At 40.3% G+C, this 23,546-nt stretch overlaps 1 protein-coding gene across 1 annotated transcript in view; it reads right to left on the reverse strand.

The window, feature by feature from the left end:
• SAMD7 (sterile alpha motif domain containing 7) overlaps positions 1-23,546 on the reverse strand; it is a 79,810-nt gene that overhangs the window by 42,788 nt on the left and 13,476 nt on the right. The window contains 4 exon segments of the mRNA XM_073578905.1: positions 9,234-9,898; positions 16,633-16,714; positions 19,522-19,652; positions 20,034-20,160. Coding sequence (XP_073435006.1) covers positions 9,234-9,898; positions 16,633-16,714; positions 19,522-19,652; positions 20,034-20,160 — 1,005 coding nt within the window.

Raw genomic sequence — 23,546 nt, forward strand, 5'->3', positions numbered from 1 at the left:
GCGGTCACACCCTTATATGCACAGAATGCACAATGAAACAAATGAGAAACTGGGTCTGAGCAGAAAAAGTAAATTAATGTGCATGCAAAATGTAATTGCATATGAACACATGACCTTTACACAGAGAAAACCAAAAGCAAAACACAAAACAAATATCCTGGAATAAAAAAGTAAAAAAATATATTGCATAAATTGCATGAAGGTAGTAATAATAGTAATAATAAGGGTATTTAGTTAACATAATTTTGATCAAAATAATGTAGAAGCCATCCCGCCACGTCACGGCAACCCTTGTGGGACAGTCCTAACTCTTGTATTAAAAACCTTTCCACTTGTCAAGTGACGTAAATGTGAACAAGGACAGAGGGACTGAACCACCAGTAATGGTATAGGCCAGACAGGATGGATTTTCCAACTCAGAAACAGGGCGGTCACACCCTTATATGCACAGAATGCACAATGAAACAAATGAGAAACTGGGTCTGAGCAGAAAAAGTAAATTAATGTGCATGCAAAATGTAATTGCATATGAACACATGACCTTTACACAGAGAAAACCAAAAGCAAAACACAAAACAAATATCCTGGAATAAAAAAGTAAAAAAATATATTGCATAAATTGCATGAAGGTAGTAATAATAGTAATAATAAGGGTATTTAGTTAACATAATTTTGATCAAAATAATGTAGAAGCCATCCCGCCACGTCACGGCAACCCTTGTGGGACAGTCCTAACTCTTGTATTAAAAACCTTTCCACTTGTCAAGTGACGTAAATGTGAACAAGGACAGAGGGACTGAACCACCAGTAATGGTATAGGCCAGACAGGATGGATTTTCCAACTCAGAAACAGGGCGGTCACACCCTTATATGCACAGAATGCACAATGAAACAAATGAGAAACTGGGTCTGAGCAGAAAAAGTAAATTAATGTGCATGCAAAATGTAATTGCATATGAACACATGACCTATACACAGAGAAAACCAAAAGCAAAACACAAAACAAATATCCTGGAATAAAAAAGTAAAAAAATATATTGCATAAATTGCATGAAGGTAGTAATAATAGTAATAATAAGGGTATTTAGTTAACATAATTTTGATCAAAATAATGTAGAAGCCATCCCGCCACGTCACGGCAACCCTTGTGGGACAGTCCTAACTCTTGTATTAAAAACCTTTCCACTTGTCAAGTGACGTAAATGTGAACAAGGACAGAGGGACTGAACCACCAGTAATGGTATAGGCCAGACAGGATGGATTTTCCAACTCAGAAACAGGGCGGTCACACCCTTATATGCACAGAATGCACAATGAAACAAATGAGAAACTGGGTCTGAGCAGAAAAAGTAAATTAATGTGCATGCAAAATGTAATTGCATATGAACACATGACCTATACACAGAGAAAACCAAAAGCAAAACACAAAACAAATATCCTGGAATAAAAAAGTAAAAAAATATATATTGCATAAATTGCATAAAGGTAGTAATAATAGTAATAATAAGGGTATTTAGTTAACATAATTTTGATCAAAATAATGTAGAAGCCATCCCGCCACGTCACGGCAACCCTTGTGGGACAGTCCTAACTCTTGTATTAAAAACCTTTCCACTTGTCAAGTGACGTAAATGTGAACAAGGACAGAGGGACTGAACCACCAGTAATGGTATAGGCCAGACAGGATGGATTTTCCAACTCAGAAACAGGGCGGTCACACCCTTATATGCACAGAATGCACAATGAAACAAATGAGAAACTGGGTCTGAGCAGAAAAAGTAAATTAATGTGCATGCAAAATGTAATTGCATATGAACACATGACCTTTACACAGAGAAAACCAAAAGCAAAACACAAAACAAATATCCTGGAATAAAAAAGTAAAAAAATATATTGCATAAATTGCATGAAGGTAGTAATAATAGTAATAATAAGGGTATTTAGTTAACATAATTTTGATCAAAATAATGTAGAAGCCATCCCGCCACGTCACGGCAACCCTTGTGGGACAGTCCTAACTCTTGTATTAAAAACCTTTCCACTTGTCAAGTGACGTAAATGTGAACAAGGACAGAGGGACTGAACCACCAGTAATGGTATAGGCCAGACAGGATGGATTTTCCAACTCAGAAACAGGGCGGTCACACCCTTATATGCACAGAATGCACAATGAAACAAATGAGAAACTGGGTCTGAGCAGAAAAAGTAAATTAATGTGCATGCAAAATGTAATTGCATATGAACACATGACCTTTACACAGAGAAAACCAAAAGCAAAACACAAAACAAATATCCTGGAATAAAAAAGTAAAAAAATATATTGCATAAATTGCATGAAGGTAGTAATAATAGTAATAATAAGGGTATTTAGTTAACATAATTTTGATCAAAATAATGTAGAAGCCATCCCGCCACGTCACGGCAACCCTTGTGGGACAGTCCTAACTCTTGTATTAAAAACCTTTCCACTTGTCAAGTGACGTAAATGTGAACAAGGACAGAGGGACTGAACCACCAGTAATGGTATAGGCCAGACAGGATGGATTTTCCAACTCAGAAACAGGGCGGTCACACCCTTATATGCACAGAATGCACAATGAAACAAATGAGAAACTGGGTCTGAGCAGAAAAAGTAAATTAATGTGCATGCAAAATGTAATTGCATATGAACACATGACCTTGCAATTTATGCAATATATTTTTTTACTTTTTTATTCCAGGATATTTGTTTTGTGTTTTGCTTTTGGTTTTCTCTGTGTAAAGGTCATGTGTTCATATGCAATTACATTTTGCATGCACATTAATTTACTTTTTCTGCTCAGACCCAGTTTCTCATTTGTTTCATTGTGCATTCTGTGCATATAAGGGTGTGACCGCCCTGTTTCTGAGTTGGAAAATCCATCCTGTCTGGCCTATACCATTACTGGTGGTTCAGTCCCTCTGTCCTTGTTCACATTTACGTCACTTGACAAGTGGAAAGGTTTTTAATACAAGAGTTAGGACTGTCCCACAAGGGTTGCCGTGACGTGGCGGGATGGCTTCTACATTATTTTGATCAAAATTATGTTAACTAAATACCCTTATTATTACTATTATTACTACCTTCATGCAATTTATGCAATATATTTTTTTACTTTTTTATTCCAGGATATTTGTTTTGTGTTTTGCTTTTGGTTTTCTCTGTGTAAAGGTCATGTGTTCATATGCAATTACATTTTGCATGCACATTAATTTACTTTTTCTGCTCAGACCCAGTTTCTCATTTGTTTCATTGTGCATTCTGTGCATATAAGGGTGTGACCGCCCTGTTTCTGAGTTGGAAAATCCATCCTGTCTGGCCTATACCATTACTGGTGGTTCAGTCCCTCTGTCCTTGTTCACATTTACGTCACTTGACAAGTGGAAAGGTTTTTAATACAAGAGTTAGGACTGTCCCACAAGGGTTGCCGTGACGTGGCGGGATGGCTTCTACATTATTTTGATCAAAATTATGTTAACTAAATACCCTTATTATTACTATTATTACTACCTTCATGCAATTTATGCAATATATTTTTTTACTTTTTTATTCCAGGATATTTGTTTTGTGTTTTGCTTTTGGTTTTCTCTGTGTAAAGGTCATGTGTTCATATGCAATTACATTTTGCATGCACATTAATTTACTTTTTCTGCTCAGACCCAGTTTCTCATAAGTTCACACTAGGCGGTTTTGCTGCATTTTTTCTGCAGCAAAACCTGGGTTCTTGGCAGAAAAGAAGCAGCATCAAAAAACGCATTTTTGTTGCGTTTTTCAGGATCCCAAAGTTCAGCTTTGCATCTACCACAGAAGCACGGGTCACCAATACAAGACAAATATTCATGAAAAAATACACATGCAAATGTAACAGCTGAGGGAGGTGAATTGGTCTGGAATAACGTACCCAAGACACTGGCAGTGCATTGAGTTTGTAGGACACTGTTTAACTTTCACACTTTGGTCTGTCATCCAGTTGCTCAAGCATTGTGCAATCTCACCTTTGCTAGCCAATGTTTAAGCCCCCGTCACACATAGCGATCTCGCTAGCGAGATCGCTGCTGAGTCACAAGTTTTGTGACGCAACAGCGATCTCACCAGCGAGATCGCTGTGTGTGACACTTCTCAGCGACCGGTCCCCCTGCCGGGTATCGCTGATTGTCCTGGAATGGCCAGGACATTTTTTTGATTGCTGGTCTCCCGCTGGTCAGCTCGCATCGCGGGAGACCAGCGATCAGCGAGCTGCCGCTGGTAACTAAGGTAATCATCGGGTTTCTAAGCGGCGCGCAGCACTTAGACACTTGATGTGTACCTTAGTTACCAGCGCGCTGGTGCAGGGAGCTGGTAACCAAGGTACACATCGGGTTTCTAAGTGCCGCGCGCAGCTTAGAAACCCGATGTGTACTTGGTTACCAGCTCCCTGCACCAGCGCGCTGGTAACTAAGGTACACAGTGGGTAACTAGGCGACGTGCGTCGCTTGTTACCCACATGTCGCTAGTGCTGATCGCTGGTGAAGCTGCCTGTTTGGCAGCTCACCAGCGATCATGTAGCAACACACCAGCGATCCTGACAAGGTCATATCGTTGTCGGAATCGCTGGTGCGTCGCTATGTGTGACGGGGCCCTTACTTTCTATGCGTCATTAATTTAATTAAACTATACTAATCCGAACTGCCATCTCAGCATCTCAGGTGACCAAGACAAGATGGTAAACCTGGAAAAATCACAAAAATAAATGGGCTTCATATACTGCTGTACTTGCTTTTTTTCATCACCCATTGCTTTCAATGGGCGAAAAATGCTGAAAAAACGCTGAAAGAAGTGATATGTTCATGTTCAAAAAAACATGTAAAGCCCAACATGTTGATGAAAAAAAAACAGTGTGTGAGCATGAGATTTCTGAAATCTCATAGACTTTGCTGGTACTGTAAAATGCAGCTGGAAATTAGCATAAAAAACTCATCTAAAAACGTAGCAAAAATAACTAGTGTGAACTTAGCCTAAGGGCTCACTCACAATAGCGTATAACTCGAACGAGTGCTATGCGAGTGGTTCAGCAAATCGGAGCACGCACATCCATGAAAGTCTACGGGTGCATGTAAAACATAGGACTGCACTTGGAGGACATCTGAGTGCAGTTCAAAATACCTGCGCAGTGACAATGGAGAAGATGGAGAAATTAAGTTCTCCATCTTTTCCACACCTGTGCTAAGATTCTCTCATTCGACAGAATCTGATCACTCACAGATTTTGACCCAAGTGTCATTAGCATAGTCGTCCCGATTCTCTCGCATGAAATAATCTATGCTAGTGTGAACGTACCCTATGTGAGCAGCTACTAAAATATCATCACAAAAGCAAACATGTATTTGAAGCTGCTGGTGCCTCTGGAGTCCTGCAAACCTCAAGGTGTAGGTTCATCGAGAGGCTTGCAGTTGTGCATACACCACCCCTAAACTATGGTCACAAGTAGAAACTGTTGCAGTGGGCCCACAGATACATAACTGGTCTTGTTTACTGATGAGTGCTGTGAAACCCTTGATGGTTCAGATCGATGATGTAGTGGATGGGGTAGTGGATGGTTGGTAGATGGCCACCATGTGTCAATCAGCCTGTGCCGTAAACAAGGAGGTGGCACAGTCATGTTTTGGGCCAGAATCATGGTGAGGCCAGGGTCACACTTGCGAGAAACTCTCACGAGTCTCGCATCTTAATACCCCGGATTGGACCGTACAAGATTGCTTCCCAGTTCCTTCCAAGTCTGACCTCATTACAATGACATTTCCTTCAGTCTGTTTCACCCCAGACATGAATTAATCAATCACTACATTTGGTGACCCCGGTGAAGCATCTGGCCCGTCTGGACCGATCTCGTCGAAGTACCAACTCCTTTCATCTCCTTAGTCCAGCCAACTTCTGTCCTAAAAGCATTGGCCCAGGCGGTAAGGTGCCACATCTTCCTTTTCCTGTTCTGACCCACTGCTAAGACCAGCACTGGCCATGGGTAACGTGGGTAATAACGACTTAACGTTAGGTGACTACCAAGCTGTCCGGGCCTATAGCCCATGTGGACTCTTGGGCACCCTGGAGCCGTCTGACTAAACCACCCTTCCTCACCTACCTTACTCTCGGCAGCCCCTCCTACATTTAACCCTCTAAGAACCTACTATCAGGCCCCACTTGTATACCCCCACCTAGTGCCCGCAACATAATTACAACTACCCAGCCTATGGGGAAACTATATACTAAGAGTGCCCTCCTCTAATGTCCCATAAAGGATGCACTAACTTTCCCTAACTGTACATACACAAATGACACATAATGTACATGCAGTATCATCTTACAAGAACATGAGGGAATATATAGTTATCTATACAATGATAACACATTCAAGTGGCAATACCATAAGTAATGAGCGGTAATACATTGTTATACATGTAGCAGTACCGCAGGCAATAATCATAAAAATACGTCTGTAAACATTAGGAACTGGCAGACAGTCAGAGGGAAGGGAAGCGTAAGAGACATCATATCTTACCCCCTTAAAAGGGTAGGAAGTAGTTCACATCAAAACAGCAGCTCTGGGAGGCTATTCTTACATCCTACAAAGAAATTCAAGCGTAAACTATCCAAACACTCACAGTGGATACAAGAATTGTGACGGTGATATCAAAGAAGGGGTCCTATGTTATCATGTAACTTAGCCTAAGATGTTTTTGATTGAAAAAGCTTTGGATTTTCAGTAAATATGACTTCTTAATGCTGCAAATTCAACAAATGACCATTTTCAGTTTTTTTTTTACAATGTATAAAATGTTTGGAAACTCTGTTGAATATAATAATTTTATATATGTATACTCGCGCTTTAACTCAGTCACAACAAATCATTACTGATAAAAACACCAAAAAAATACCTTATTTTGGTTTGTTGAAAGATGTTCAATTAGTGGATGAGGAGGGACGTGGTTAATAGCACGTGGTTAATCAGGGATGATGAAGGAATCCGAAGTGATTCTGAAACGCGTCGGATTAGAAAGATTGGCTCCTTCTGCACACTATGCTTTTTGTTGGATTACACGTGACACTGTTAGTCACGCTACCTTAAGACGTCACATAGGTCCTAGTTAACCACAGGACCTGCTGGCGCTTACCGCGCCTTTTTGCGGCTACCGCTCACTTCAGCAGCCCACCTAGTGAGCCCGTCTCTAGCCGGGATATAACTCCAGGACTAACTTTTCAGAAGTCAGGGCAAGACGAACAACGGATCCATCTACTTTAACAAGACATCCCTCCTATAAAGGTACCGGACTTTGCCCGCTTGTACTGGCACATGACCCGAGCACTCACAGCGCTTTGAATAAGAGAAGCTTATGTAAACCTATAGCGCTAGACTATTTTGTCTAGGAGCGCATCCATGCGTTATTAGTGCACAATTTGGGGATTAACTCATTTTAATCAGTTGGGCACATAACTGCTAAATAGCGCTTAAATACTTTTACCGCATGTTAAAAAAGGCATGAATTTTTACATATTTTTTCACTCATTCACATTTATTTAGTGCCTCTATATAAAGCTCCTAAATAATTATTCGTCTTCCTAACTTTTACTTGGTTATTATAGGCATTTGCTATTAACCACGTCCCTCCTCATCCACTAATTGAACATCTTTCAACAGACCAAAATAAGGTATTTTTTTGGTGTTTTTATGAGTAATGATTTGTTGTGACTGAGTTGAAGCGCGAGTATACATACATATATATATATATATATATATATATATATATATATATACACAATTTTGAGGAACAATACCCTATTGTGGTAGGGGATTATTGATACTCGCAGCTAATTCAGCACATATATATCTGCACCACTAAATCTATCTAATTGAATATAATAATTTGGAACAGTATATTTTGAGGTTCTTGTAGTTTTGAAAAAAAAATACTATTATCATTGGAAGGTTTGTCCAATAGAGTTTGATTTATTCTCTAACGTTGATGATTTGAACATTATATTGACTCATTTGCAACGACCATCTAAGAAATCTGATTAAATTAGCATTTGCATAATAATTTGGAATATGGTGAATCGCTCTAGCCTTCAGCTTCAGTGCTTTGGTCAGTGTGGTATTTTTCCAGTGAATTGTCACTTATAATACGTTTAATAATTAATCAAGATCCTGAAACATACCGTATTTTTTTTCTGATTTGTTTTTATTTTCTGATGATAGATTTTTTATTCTATTTACTGCACTTGACTAATGGGGGCAAACATCTTTTCTGAGCCTTCAATAACTGCATTTAGAGATATTTTTTACTGATGGGATAGTACTCTAGGCAAGATCTGTGATCTGAGCAAGGCTCACTGTTCAGGAAAGAGGAGGAAGTGAGCTGTGACATTACCTATGGTAGATCCTGTGTTCTCTATACATAAATGCTCCCTGCCATTGTAGTCCTGTCTGTGATGATAATGAAATGACTAATGAAAAGTCATTTCTACAGAACAGGCTTAGTGCCTAGAGTAAAAAAAACTGCAAGATTTCAGATTATTTTTTGCAGAGATAGTAAAGAAAGTCTAGGAAAAAAAAAATATTTTACCTAAAAACGTAAAGGGTCATTCACAACACTGATCTTCAGGAGAGCACCTGTCTCCTGCATCCTGGCTTTCTGCTTGCCAGTGGCATTGCTCTTCTGCTTACTTGATTGACAGTGCCGACCATTTTGCACCCTTGCGCCGCTGCCTGAACTGTCCATTTCAGGATGCAATAAGCAGAGGCAGCTTTGTTGCTGCAGGCTAGAGATCGCAGGGTCAGTGAAGCTGGCTGGGTCCCACAATCCCAGTCATCTTCAGAGCAGCACCAAATAGCTCTATAGAAAAGATCTTGTAAGTGCTGGGCTCATTGCCAAAGTGACCGGCTATCACTGATGGACTGCAGTAGTGACCACAAAGCTAGGTATTGAGCAGTAAACAATGCAATTAAAAATCCCCTGTTCTTGAGAATGGAGATGATTTTACATAACAAATTTTCTTTTGAACCCAATTTTCAATTGGAATCATTTATCATGTCAAGAATTACATCAGTGACACTGTCCACATCTCAAGATCACTATACAGTCACCAACAAAATGTCGCCGCACTGTGATCCTAAACTTCATCCTCCATTATCCTTTTACAAACGCTCAGAAGAATTCACTGAACAAGAGGACCCAATGCCTACCTGGAAGAACTGAAGGATTCATGGTTACTGGGAAGCTGAATGGACTTGTTGACAGATGAACTGGAGACTGGTAAAGATATCTGTCTTCAAATGTTGGCCCTGGATTGGTAAGTTCTTTGTCTGTCCCTGTCCTGCGTCTAGCGGACATGGAAGGAATAGGATTACTTGTCTTCTCCTGGCTGTCTTGGCTTTCAGTCATAGTCTTGTCTGCTGCAGATTCGGTATTTACTTTTCCAATGTCACATCTATTAAATGTCTCGGTATCATCTTCTTTTTTCTCCTCTTTCTCCTCTTCAGTAGCAGAAGGTGAAGACTGGGGTTTGCTTTCTGTTGGTATCTTTTGCACTCCAATATTGCTTTCTGTAATTTTTGGATTGCCGGCTCTTCTACCTGGTCTGCGGGCTCTTTCCTTCTGCAGGCTATTAATAGGAGCATACGGACTAGTCTTCAAAATTGTGCTACCATGAAGGATGTCTAGGGCATTGCGATGGACAAATAAATCTGAGGGAAGCTGGCCTTCTGGACACATCTGCCGACCTCTGATTGCTATTGTGTTGGATGGCATCCCATGATAGAGAAATGGTGAGTCCATATCAACTAAACCTTTTCTATGAGACTTGTCCATCTCTCTTTGGTGATACATTGCATTAATTTCCATATCCATCCTATGCATCAAAATAAATATGGGTAAGTAAATTAAAAAGTAAATACACATTGTTAAAAATTAAATTTGCTGGAGGAAGTTCTTTTCCAGTGCAACAGATGAAATATAGTGTTACGTGTATCCATTCAAATAAATAGAAGTGAATGTAATACATGTATGGATCAGGTTGGCCGGAATACAAAATGATCCTTGGTAGAGGATCTTCACTCTAGTAACTAGAGTCTAGTTGATAGAGGATCTCCACTCTTTTTTGTAAAGCCGAGCAGAAAGTCTCTAATTATGATTTTCATATAACGTAATAGTGCATATAGAAAAACCTCCAAAAAAATTTGTTTTTGGGATCAAAAGACAAAGCGGACACCAAGGTAGCAACAGAAAAAAAGATCCCTAAAACTTCACTTTTAATCAATACATAAAAACAAGACAATCCCAGTTCATATGGACTAGGGTAATAAACAACACCAGACACAGAATAATAAATACTTCAGGCTACTAAACTCGCCCTAATAAGCCCTGGCAATCCCTGCCTGGCCGCGGAGGTTGGCACCCTAATTGTAGACGATAGTGGTGCCCCCGCTCAACGTCGGTGACCCTAATACACCCTAAAAAACCCTAGTGTACGGCGAGGATACACAGAAAAACACAACCACACAATAAACACCCGAAAAAACCCCTGGTGGAGAGACTGTATAACGTCTCTAAGATAATTAACTTATCTCGTACTAGAATCATGGGCAAATAAACCCACCCTAGATAGTATCTCGTAGTAAAAAATACTGATATATAGCAGCTTTTGTTAACTTATCTCGTAATGAAAAAGACTTATGCTGCAAAAAGGGATAGTCCTACATATGGACAATAGCGTTGTAAGATAGATACTTATCAGCCATCCAAAAATATGAGGCCCAGCCAAACAATAGGTCTATCAGCGTTATAAGATTGATACTTATCAGCCATCAGGAGATATGAGGCCCAGCCCGACGCGTTTCCCCCTCCTAGATACCGAGGGTTTATCAGGGGCAGAGAGAAAAAGGGGATTCCATCACCCTGGCCAAAAGATCAGTACAATGTGCGGTGTCATATTTTTGGATGGCTGATAAGTATCTATCTTACAACGCTATTGTCCATATGTAGGACTATTATGTCCACTAAGCGTTTTATATATATTATTTATATGCCACTAATTTCCATCTGGTGGATACAATTTTTTGTGGTTATTTAACCTGAAGTGCTGTGTGCATTATTGTGGGTGCACTTTTTACTGTATAAACGTTTTTTCTTTTTTCCCCTTTTTTTTGGGGGGTATATCTGGTCTATCCCTTTTTGCAGCATAAGTCTTTTTCATTACGAGATAAGTTAACAAAAGCTGCTATATATCAGTATTTTTTACTACGAGATACTATCTAGGGTGGGTTTATTTGCCCATGATTCTAGTACGAGATAAGTTAATTATCTTAGAGACGTTATACAGTCTCTCCACCAGGGGTTTTTTCGGGTGTTTATTGTGTGGTTGTGTTTTTCTGTGTATCCTCGCCGTGGACTAGGGTTTTTTAGGGTGTATTAGGGTCACCGACGTTGAGCGGGGGCGCCACTATCGTCTACAATTAGGGTGCCAACCTCCGCGGCCAGGCAGGGATTGCCAGGGCTTATTAGGGCGAGTTTAGTGGCCTGAAGTATTTATTATTCTGTGTCTGGTGTTGTTTATTACCCTAGTCCATATGAACTGGGATTGTCTAGTTTTTATGTATTGATTAAAAGTGAAGTAATAGTGCATATAGACAGATATAGATGATGTGAAACAACTCACTGAACGGTTTGTTCCACAATGAAATTTTACATTTCTGTTGGACCACGAAAACCTCCCCAAAAATGCACTTGGATTAAATAAAAAAAAAAACCCGCCTCTTAAATGGTGTTATTACAGAATTATGATGACCTTTGTTGCTGTTTTTTTATTTCCTTTAAGAACGCCCACTTAAGATGCCCAAAGCTGACTTCTGTTGGCTTGTCTGATCCAGGCTGTGGGACCAAGTCACTGAGCATGTGTGACCACCAGTATTGGACACATTAGATGGATGTTTTAGGAGAGAATCAATACATCACTGATGGGTGTATAAAAGTAATATCTAGACAAAGGAACATTTGATTCTAAATTATTCAAATGTAAAACCTATTCTGTTTTTTCCTGATCAAACCGAGTAACTAAGTAGTGCTCCAGCATTTTTCTTCCTTATCGAGTCTCTTGGCAATAGTTATTATGAGCGCAGTGCACATATTAAAATCCTTACAAATTACTGCCATCTTTCTGTTCCCAGCGCCATTATGGTGCTTTTCTGCGCCATATGGCCACAGGTCTGAATTCATGGCTTACATTGCTTCATCGGTTTGGATCGGGAGTCACTTTCTCAATGCAAGTCTATGAGACTCACATCAAGGCTCTTATAGACTTACATTGAGAAAGATATTTTTTTTGTTTTGACAGAATATTCTATGTGAGATATTTGGTGCAAAAGAGAAGCGGAACGACACTGGGAACAGAAGAAGGAAGCGATCAGTATTTTAATGCATCCACCATGCAAAGTGCAACTTTAAAGGGGATCTGCTGGCTGTTTTGTGTGTGGGCAACCTATTAAGTTGTGACTTTTGTCTAGGTGATGTGTTTCGGTGAAAGGGTATGAGAAACGGGAAGAAACTGGGAAAAGTACTCATAAATACAGCAGAGTTTTAATATATCTGTCCGCTGTGTTCTTTATAAACATTTCATGTGTCAATCTGTTTACAAGCAGTTCAGATTTGTAAGTGTAATGTGTAATACATTGACCTTACATTGGGCATCATATTTAGCTGGCTGACAGATGCGCGTTAATATTTATTTGTGGACCAACCCTTTAGATTATGTATTATGAAGTTGTCATATGGAGTATGTGTTGTAAAGTTGTCACGCCGGTTTCTGAGACCGGAGGGTATGTATGTGTTGTAATGTGGGCGCAGCCTTGCTCCAGACACTTGTATGGAGAGAGGCCGCGCCATCTAATAACCACGCTCACCAAACAACCGCATCACTAGTCAGGGCACGGACTTGCTCTATACAAGTGTATGGAGCGAGGTCACACCCACTGGACGGGTCCTGGATGGGGGTATGTATAACACGTATATAACCTCCGGTCCCAAGCCAGTAACCGGCAAATCTCGTCAGCACACAGTGCGTGCTCTGGCGGGCTTTATAAGTCTGTAGTCACACAGAGTGACTGCAGACTTATCGGTTTGGAATGGACAACCACTTTAATGCTTCCTGCAAGAAATCAGCATGGCAACTCTAAATAAGTTTACATATTCTGGGCATACCAGAAGTTATTGGATACAATTTAATTGGTTTTAGAAATGTATTGACATTGGTATACTTATTTCCATTACATACACGGCATAGAAAAAAGTTCATGGAATCACAATATTTTATGTTCTCTTTACGAAAGCATTATTATAGCTGAGGGGAAAAGGCTGCAAAACCAAGGCAGTGGGAAACGTTTTAAAGACATTTCATAAAATGCTAATGGAAGAATCAGCACTAAGACTGATTAATTAAAATAATATCTTAGCTCTACAGTGCTCCATAACTTGGTGCCTCTTTATTGGGACCAAAGGGACTTTAGTTATGATAGTATGACTATACTAGAAAGTATAAGGGAAAGCAAAGCGAGCCTGGTATTTTTCAGGCTCTTTTTAGAAGATTCAATGGTCAAATAGTGGTTTCATTTCTGAACATACTGCTCTGGCAAAAATTAAGAGACCACTGCACAGTTTTATAAAAATCAGCTTCTCTACATGTCTGACAGCCATTCCATTCCAGTGTCAGTTGAATTCCAACCAGAGGACACCTCATTCTACTTAATGTGCTTCTGATTAGGTGATCACCTGAACCAAATCTTATTTAACGAAGGAAAGTATAAAAAAAACCTGCTGTGTTGTTCACAATCCTCTTGCAATAGGACAAGGTGGATGGCAAAACAAGTGCTAGTAATATCCCAAAAGTAATAGGAATGAAAAAATAACTTTTAACCATGCCAAAGGAGTTGAAAAGAAAAGTCGAGTGATGAAAAGGGCTCAATTCTGGCTTTACTAGCAGAGGGATACAGTGAGCCTCATGTTGCCTTCATCCTTAAAATTTCTAAGACGACAGTCCATTACAATAAGGTCAAGCAGCAGACATTGGGGACAACAAAGCTACAGACCAGCAGAGGGCGAAAACGAGTATCCACTGACCAGGATGACCGTCATCTTATTCGAATGTCACTAAGCAACGGCAGGATGGCATTAAGTGACCTACAAAAGGAATGGCAAATGGCAGCTGGGGTGAAGTGCACAGCAATAACAGGCTCCTAGAGGCAGGGCTCAAGTCGTGTAATGGTAGAAAAAAGATTTTAATCAATGAGAAGCATAGAAGAGCCAGGCAGAAGTTTGCCAAAGACCATAAGGATTGGACCATAGAGGACTGTAGTAAGGTAATCTTCTCTGATGAGTCTAATTTTCAGCTTTGCCCAACACCTGGTCATCTAATGGTTAGACGGAGACCTATAGATGCGTACAAGCCACAGTGTCTTGCACCCAATGTGAAATTTGTTGGAGGATTGGTGATGATCTGGGGATGCTTCAGCAAGGCTGGATTTGGGCATGTTAATCTTTGAGAAGGACGCATGAATCAAACCGCAAGCAAGGTTATCCTGGAAAAACAGTTGATTCCTTCTGCTCAGGCAATGTTCCCCAGTCTGAGGACTGGTTTTTCCAGCAGGACAATGCACCATGCCACACAGCTAGGTCAATCAGTGTGTGGATGAAGGACCACACATCAAATCCCTGTCATGGTCAGCCCGCTCTCCAGACCTGAACCCCATTGAAAACCTCTGGAATGTAATCAAGAGGAAGATGGATAGTCACAAGCCATCAAACAAAGAAGAACTGCTTAAATTTTTGTACCAGGAGTGGCATAAGGTCACCCAAAAGCAGTGTGAAAAACTGGCGGAAAGCATGCCAAGACGCATGACATGAAAGTTATGATTAAAAATCATGGTTATTCCACATAATATTGATTTCTTAACTCTTCCTGAGTAAAAACATTAGTATTGTTGTTTCTAAATGATTATGAACTTGTTTTCTTAGCATTATTTGAGATCTGCAAGCTGTACATTTTTTCTTATTGTGACCATTTCTCATTTTCTGAAAATAAATACAAAATTTAGTGCTTGGAAATTCAAAGACATGTTGTCAGTAGTTTATAGAATAAAAGAACAATTTACATTTTACTCAAAAATATACCTATAAAGAGAAAAATCAGACAAACTGAAAATTTTGCAGTGATCTCTTAATTTTTGTCAGAGCTGTATTTGCAACCTCTTGGAGACAAAAAGGAAATGTCACCATCTCAAAAGTGGCATAGTATATCCGCACTGCGCCCTTAAGCATGCTATTTCCTTTTTTATTATACACCATGTGGTCCCAGAGGTATAGGCCCTTTCATTTAGTGCTAGTTTTATAGCCTTTTCCAAGGAGACGTGGCTCACAAGATTCTGGGGCCGTGTCTTTAGTCTGCTCTGCATAATTACCCTGTGACTCCTGCAATAAAAATTAGCAAGAAATAAAAAGGCCCATATCTCTGGGACCGTGTGGCGGATTTGAAAAAAATGGCATACTCAGCAAAGCAGTGCGAATAAGATAAAAGCAAAAACTGGCGCCTTTTATCCTGATGACAGATCTTCTATAACGTATATCTACAGTAGGTTTAAATTTTTGAGCAGCAATAAATGTATATTAGATACAATACAGCAGCTCTCATGGTTTCTGTTAATTGGTTTATCTAGGACTATATCATTTTATTTATACAAGCCTAAGAACTATTAGGCAGAGAGTTATTAACTACTGTTTTGTACGGCGTTGATCTGTGCTGGCTCAGAGAGGTCACAGAGAAGTCACAGACCACACCGGCTTGTGACTCAGTGGCTTCCGCTGACATCACATCAACAGAACAGCAGCTTCTCTCCTGCTCTGCTCTGTTGACGGGGTGTGACTGCCGACGTCATGCTGATCGACAGCTGGCTCCCAATTGCCTAACTGGGCTGGGGAGCCAGCTGTAAATCAGCATGATGTCAGCAGTCACGCCCGGCTAACAGAGCAGCCTGGAAGAAGAAGATCTGCTCTGTTAATGTTGAGCAACAGAATTTCCGGTAGAAGAGGTCAGTGACCGCTCTGTGCCGGCACCAGGTAGAACAGGCAGGTACATGCCTCTGTTTGCAACTACCTGTCTGTTAGCTTTTAAGCCCATAGTAAAAAATATATATAATAGCCCTAGGCAACCTCTTTAATATCTCTCTTAATGCTTGCTGATAGGGCGGCGTCCTCTTGCTGATGTCATCGTTGTGCTGCATGCTCTGAGCAAATCAAATTCCTCACAGCCATCCCATCTTGTACACCGAGGCACAGAGACTACAGCTGCATCCCTCTCCTCCATGTCTACTATTACTATTGTGACTAAATGATTTTATAGAACTAGAGTTCTCTATAAGTTTCAAGCCACTGGAATACGAGGAAGGTGCCACTTTCTACATAGTTTTATAAAATTAACGTGATACTGATTTAGGCAAAAACAATAGGCCCACGTCACATATTCTCGTTTTACTTCTTCTATACGTCTCTGCATCTTTTATATCGTTATGATACTTTTCAATAGCTGAAACTCTTAAATACCTGTTCATATTTTGTTTCTGTAATAGTTCCTGTCTCCTAGCCATAAAATCCAATGGTTCTGTATGTAGGAAGTTGCCATAACCTAGGAACAAAGTAGAGCGTCAGTTTAAAGGCTATATACATTCTCTTTAATGGATCAGGATTATTATATTTTGCCCTGAAGAATTATAAGAGAATCTACTTCAATACATACAGTATACACTTGAATATATACTGCATATACAGGAACACACACACATATATATATATATATATATATATAGATAGATCTTGTAAGACAGCGGCTTTCAGGACAGGGCAGTAATGAGGCAGTGACCCAAGATAGATCAACTCGAATGTCTTTATTTTGGCAACTTACGAAAACAAACTCAAAAGTTGTCCTCCAGTTCGCAGCCGGATCATCCGTGACAGTCCTTATCAATCCGTTGCCATGGGCGACAGCACCATTGCGTAACTCATGGGTTCGGCAATGGTTTTTGCTTTGTCTGGCTCTGACCTGTGTTCAGTTTCACACAGACCTGACATCCACCAAGCTCATGCTCTGTTGCTTGAAAAAAAATACTGACCCACCCAAACCTTAACTGAAAGTTTAAAAGGGAATCGTGGACATGGGCCATGTCCAAGACCCGTAGTGGAGGGAAAGATCTGTCCCTCTACCTTCCTACAGATCTCTCCAAAAATAAAAGCCCATGTCAGAATTTTCTAAATCTGACTTGGTCAAATAGATTGATAAAGTCCACACTCTCTTTTCTTTTGCTGTGGCTATAATTACAATGCTCTCCAGCTGGTTCAGTATGTTTCTATGCACATCCTGGGGGACACGTAATGACCTCCATATATGATTCCCCTTGCTGCCTCACAATATATAATCCCAATTCCAGAAAAATTTTGGATGTTGTGTAAAATGTAAAAAAAAAAACAAGAAATTATATCAGAACATAGAACAGAAGGTTAAAGTTACACATTTCTCCATTTCATTTGGAAAAAAATAACTCATTTAAAAGTTGGTGGGGCAAGACGTCTCAAAAAGGTGGGACAGGGTTAACTAAAGGCTGAAGAAGTAAGTGATACTAATGAAAAACAGCTGGAAGGGCAATTTTTAACTAAATCACATGACTATATAAAAGAGTACGCTAGAGAGGTGGAGTCTTTCAGAAGGAAATATGGTCAGAGGTTCACCAAGTGGTGAACAATTGTATCTTAAAATTGTACAACAATTTCAGAAAAATATTCCTCAACATAAAATTATCCCACTATCTACAGTACAAAATATCAAAAGATTCAGAGATTCTGGAGAAATCCATGTGCACAAGCTATTTCAACAGTTAATACTGGAAGCCCATGACCTATGGTCCCTCAGGCAACACTGCATTAAAAACAGGCATGATCCTGTCTTGGAAATTACTGCATGGCCTCAGGAATACTTCCAGAAATTTTTTTGCGACAGTACTCTGTGCAATCCACAGATACAAGTTAAAGCTGAATCTTACAATGAAGAATCCATACATCAACACAATCCAGAAAAGCTGCTGTGCTCTCTGGGCCAGAGCGTTTTTAAAATAGACTAAGACAAAATGGAATATTTTTCTGTGGTCAGATGAATCAAAACCCACATGGTACCAAAGACACCGTGTCTTCCTGACTCGGAGGAGAGGGACCATCCAGCTTGTTATCAGTGCACAGTTCTTTTATATCTGATGGTATGGGATTGTATTTGTGCCTAAGGCATGGACACGTTAGACATCTTGAAAGGCACTATCAATGCTGAGCATTATAAAGAGGTTTTAGAACAACATTTTTCTCCATCCAAGCATTGTCTATTTCAGGGAAGGCCTTGGATATTTCAGCAAGACAATGCTAGATGACATATTGCATCCATCACAACAGCATGACTTTGAAAAAGAAGGGTTCAGGTGATGAACCGGCCACCTGCAGCCCAGATCTTTCACCAATAGAAAACATTTTCTGCATTATGAAATGAAGAATCTGATAAAGAAAATTCCAGGACTTTTGTGCAGCACAAACCCTGCATTAGAGGAGAATGGGACAACATTCCTCTTCCAAACCTTTAGCAATTGGTCTCCTGATTTCCCTGACATTTACAGACTAATGTAAAAAGAAGAGGGGATGTTACACAGTGGTAGACATGGCCCTGTCCAAACTTTTTTGAGATGTGTTGCTGCCATGAATTTCTATATGAGTTCATTTTTTCAACTTAAATGGAGAAATATCCAACGCTTACCTTCTGATCTGAGTTCTATGTTCTGTTGTTAATAAAATATGGCAATAAGAGATTTCCAAATCATTGCAATCTTGTTTTCTTTGCATTTTAAACAGTGTTCCAACTTTTTTGGTATTGGGGTTATGTATAACACCTGCTGGTTTATTAAATTCAACATAGACCAAGGTAGGGTCCACAAAAACAAAAGCAGAGCCTTCCTGGATTAACGGAAAAACAAAACAAACAAAGTGCAGCAGAGTCCTTGCTCTGCAGGTTCCACCTGCAGACACCAGCAATGTCCTCCACTCCTCCTGGAGCCAGGTGGGAGTTTTCCCTCTCCCCATACACCACCCAGTTTGTTTAACATGTCCAGGTATTAAACAGGACCATGTGATGATCACATGATCGTGACATCACTGCAGGTCCTGCTAGTACACATTTTGGTGTTGGGTCTGCAAGAGAGGGTATGGTGAGCACTTAGAATGCTGGAGACAAAAATAATCTGGTTCTACATCACTGACTGGAGTATACGCAGTGACACGTATCTCCCTTCATATAATGTAACAGTGACCATGTCAATATATATATATATATATATATATATATATATATATACATTGAATTGACAGAGGAAACTTGTTAGCTAAGTGTTATCATAGTAGCGTTACCTGGAGTAGAGAAAGCTCTGTTGGAAATAACACTTGAATGACCAGGAACTGATGGTCCAAAGTGTGAAGCCAAATGCATTTGTCTTGTGTCGTTGGGAATTATCAAGTCATTCGATGGCAATAATTCTCCTCTAATAAATAAAATAACATTTTTTTTTATAATGAGAGTTTTTGGTGAAGAATGTGTGGGAAATAAAATAAACATAAATATAGAAATATGTGTCTTCATAGTTTGTGTATTGGAAGGAGTCAGACATATTAGTTCTGTATCATTATGTATTATGTAACAATAAACCAATGCTTTTTGAAAAACATGACTTTCACTGTACAATTAAGATTACAACATTTTGCTCAGTTAAAAAACCAATGTGGGTACAGCTATCAGAGAGTAATTATAGAGATTTATACAAGGGTCATCTAATATGTGCATCAGTTTTACTATCGATAATACATTTAATATATTTACTATTGATCAATACCAAACCTAGCACTGAGCACATGAATGCCGGCACCTGTCTAACAGTCGCGAATCAAACTGCGTTGGAATAACTGGCATCCTTTGCTGGACGGGCACCACAACTTGAGGGTTGACAGACATCATCTGATTTCTCATCATAATCTCTTGCTTTTGTCGTAATTCTGGATCCAGGAAAAAACAAAACATTCTAAATTAATTTTATTATGTGAAGGAAGACAAATTATTTATATACCCAGTGGCTCCTAATGCTATATCAGTATATAACACCATAGGAGATCAGTCATCTATACAACTAAAGGCCCCGTTACATTTAGTGATGCACCAGCGATCCCGACCACGATATGTCCCGGTCAGGATCGCTGGTGCATCGCTAAATGGTCGCTAGTGAGCTGCCAAACAGGCAGATCTCACTAGCGATGCAGCAGCGGTCGGCGGTCTTACACACCTGTCAGACGCGGCGAGGGTGACCGTCTTCTGCCCGCGTCCTTGGCTCGCTTGTCGGCGCCAGCAGGAAGCCGACGACGAGAAATGGACCAGGCCGATCTCGCGCGATCACCGATAACCAGTGGGGGGAGCCGGTCGGAGGTGAGTATCACATGTAGCGATATCGCTAGTGATATCACTGCTGCGTCACAAAATCGGTGACGTTTTAGCGATGTTGCTAGCGATATCGCTATGTGTAACAGGCCCTTAAGGCTGGCATACATCAGAGGCATTTCTAGATGGTGTACATCAAGGAACCCTACTGTGATGTAAAACTAATATGTACTGCAAAAACACTGTGAATGCTCCCAGTAGGTTTACACCCAGCGTTTAATCTGTTTTTTTTTTTCTACAGAAAAAACTAAGATAATCGCCAGAAAACTGCAGCAACAGTTTGGCAAATAAAATGTGTGCTTTTGCATTTTTGTTTTCTGTACTTTTTTTAATGTAATTTCTTTTTGCTACTCAGCCTCACTTATCTGAATAGGGGGGAAAAAAGCAAAGTAAAAAGACTGATAGAAGTGACATGCTGCACTTTTAAAAAACAGCAATGCAAGTCAATAGACAAGAAAATAACATGCATGGTGTATCTCTCTATCTATCTATTTATTTATCTATTTATTTATCTAGATCCAAAAAATGATGAAGGCCGCACACCAGTAGATGAAATTGCATGTGCAGTTTTTTGGCCCATGTGCAACGTTTCGGTCCCAAGTGTGGACCTTTCTTAAGCAGTCCACACTTGGGACTGAAACATTGCACATGGGCCAATGAACTGCATGTGAAATTTCATCTATTGGTGTGCTGCCTTCATCATTTTTTGGATCTACTGTAAAGATTTGGTACATGCCTGGAAGGCTTTTGCACCCTATTGTATTTTTGTGCTGCTTTTTTTATTTATCTATCTATCTATCTATCTATCTATCTATCTATCTATCTATCTATCTATCTATCTATCTATCTATCTATCTATCTATCTATATACAGTATATGTTTTTGTATCTACCTATGTACTGATCTATTTATCGCTTTTCGTGTTTTATACAAGTAATCATTTATTAAGACGTCTCAATGTATAGTTATATGTTCAAGTATTAAATATCAACCTATCTCTTTATCTAGCTATCTATCTATGCAAAAAAAACCTGACCAATTGGCCAATCCATGTATGCCCATAAACACTAGACACTATATGTCTTGGAATTCACACAGGGCTGCTGTGCTTTTTTTTATACATTATCTATCTATCTATCTATCTATCTATCATCTATCTATCTTTGTCTTCCCTTTACCCCTGTGCTTTGGTTTTCTATATCTGACGATATGTGTTATAACTGTTACAAAAATGACTAATAAAAAGCAATAATAGAAGAAATGAGAAATGTTTGCCAGTCTATACTTGTTTTCTTACCAACTACATGGCACTACTCTTTTCATTTTGTACCCAGATATGCACATTGATTAAGTAGAATGATATCAGCAGTTTGGGATGGTGCTGGAATCTAAACACACTGTGTGAATGTGTTGGAGGCCATCCAGACTTTAGCATGGGAAACCACTGTTTTGTTAAGCATTAGGCCGGGATCACACATAGCGAGATGCGGCCGAGTCTCGCAGGTTAAAACCAAGCTCTAGGCGCTGGCACTCTGGAGCGGAGCGTGCAGCCGCAAAGCAATACATGGAGCTGCACGCTCCGCTCCGGAGTGCCAGTGCCAGAGCTTGGTTTTAACCTGCGAGACTTGGCCGTATCTCGCTGTAGTGTGACTCCGGCCTTAGAATTGATCTCTGTTAGAGATGGAAGAACCCGAACAGTAAAGTTCGGCATTCGCACCCAACACCTACTATTCGGGCACGGACACCGAACACGGACTTCACCAGGAATTCCGTGTTACTGTTCGGGTTCAGCTGCCAGAACACCGGGTGTTTGTCTCGCTGTCATGTGCATGACAGCGCGGCAAACACCCCTTCTGATCGGCGGTGAAATCATTCCCACTGGTCAGAGAGCCACGGTTCCCATGCTGTCAAAAGACAGGGAGAGCGCTCATCTGTGATCGGAGGTATAAAGTTTACCTCCAGTCACTGGTGTCAGTTGATGGGACAACTGATCACATCATCCGACACCTGCAACCGCTAATTACAGTGAGAGCAGGAGCGGCGGATGGGAGTATTCATCTGCCGCTCATGCGCTGTAAATACGGTAATTTAATTTAAAAAAAACAGAGTGGGTTCCCCTGTATTTTTGGTAACCAGCCAGACAAAACTCACAACTGGGGCTGCAACCCTCAGCTGTCAGCTTCAGCAAGGCTGGTTATCAAGAATAGAGGGGTCCCCATGCTGTTTTTTTAATTATTTAAATAAATCATTTTAAAAAACGGCGTGGAGTCACCCCATTTTTGACAACCAATCTTGCTAAAGCTCACAGCTGGGGGCTGGTATTCTCAGGCTGGTAAGGGGCCATGGATATTAACACCCCCAGCCTAAAAATAGCAGCCTGCAGCCGCCCAGAAAAGGCACATCTATTAGATGCGCCAATCCTGGTGCTTTGCCAGACTCTTCCCACTTGCCCTGTAGCGGTGGCAAGTGGGGTAATACATGTGGGGTTGATGTCACCTTTGTATTGTCAGGTGACATCAACCCCATGGCTTAGTAATGGAGAGTATACCATCCCACAGCTGTGAGCTTTAGCAAGGTTGGTTGTCAAAAATGGGGGGGAACCCACGCTGTTTTTTAAAAAATTATTTATTTAAATAATTTAAAAAAAACAGCATGGGGACCCCTCTATTGTTGATAACCAGCCTTGCTGAAGCTGGCAGCTGAGGGTTGCAGCCCCCAGCTGTGAGTTTTGTCTGGCTGGTTAGCAAAAATACAGGGGAACCAACGCCGTTTTCTTATATTATTTATTTACAGCGAAGGAGCTGCAGATGAATACTCCCATCCGCCGCTCCTGCTTTCACGGTTATTAACGGCTGCAGGTGTCTGATGATGGGATCAGTAGTCCCATCAGCTGACACCAGTGACCGGAGGTAAACTTTATACCTCCAATCACAGCTAAGGCTGGTTTCAC

This window comes from Dendrobates tinctorius, unplaced genomic scaffold (genome assembly GCF_039654945.1).
Source record: "Dendrobates tinctorius isolate UK_male_01 unplaced genomic scaffold, ASM3965494v1 ptg000060l, whole genome shotgun sequence".
NCBI classification, from domain to species: domain Eukaryota; kingdom Metazoa; phylum Chordata; class Amphibia; order Anura; family Dendrobatidae; genus Dendrobates; species Dendrobates tinctorius.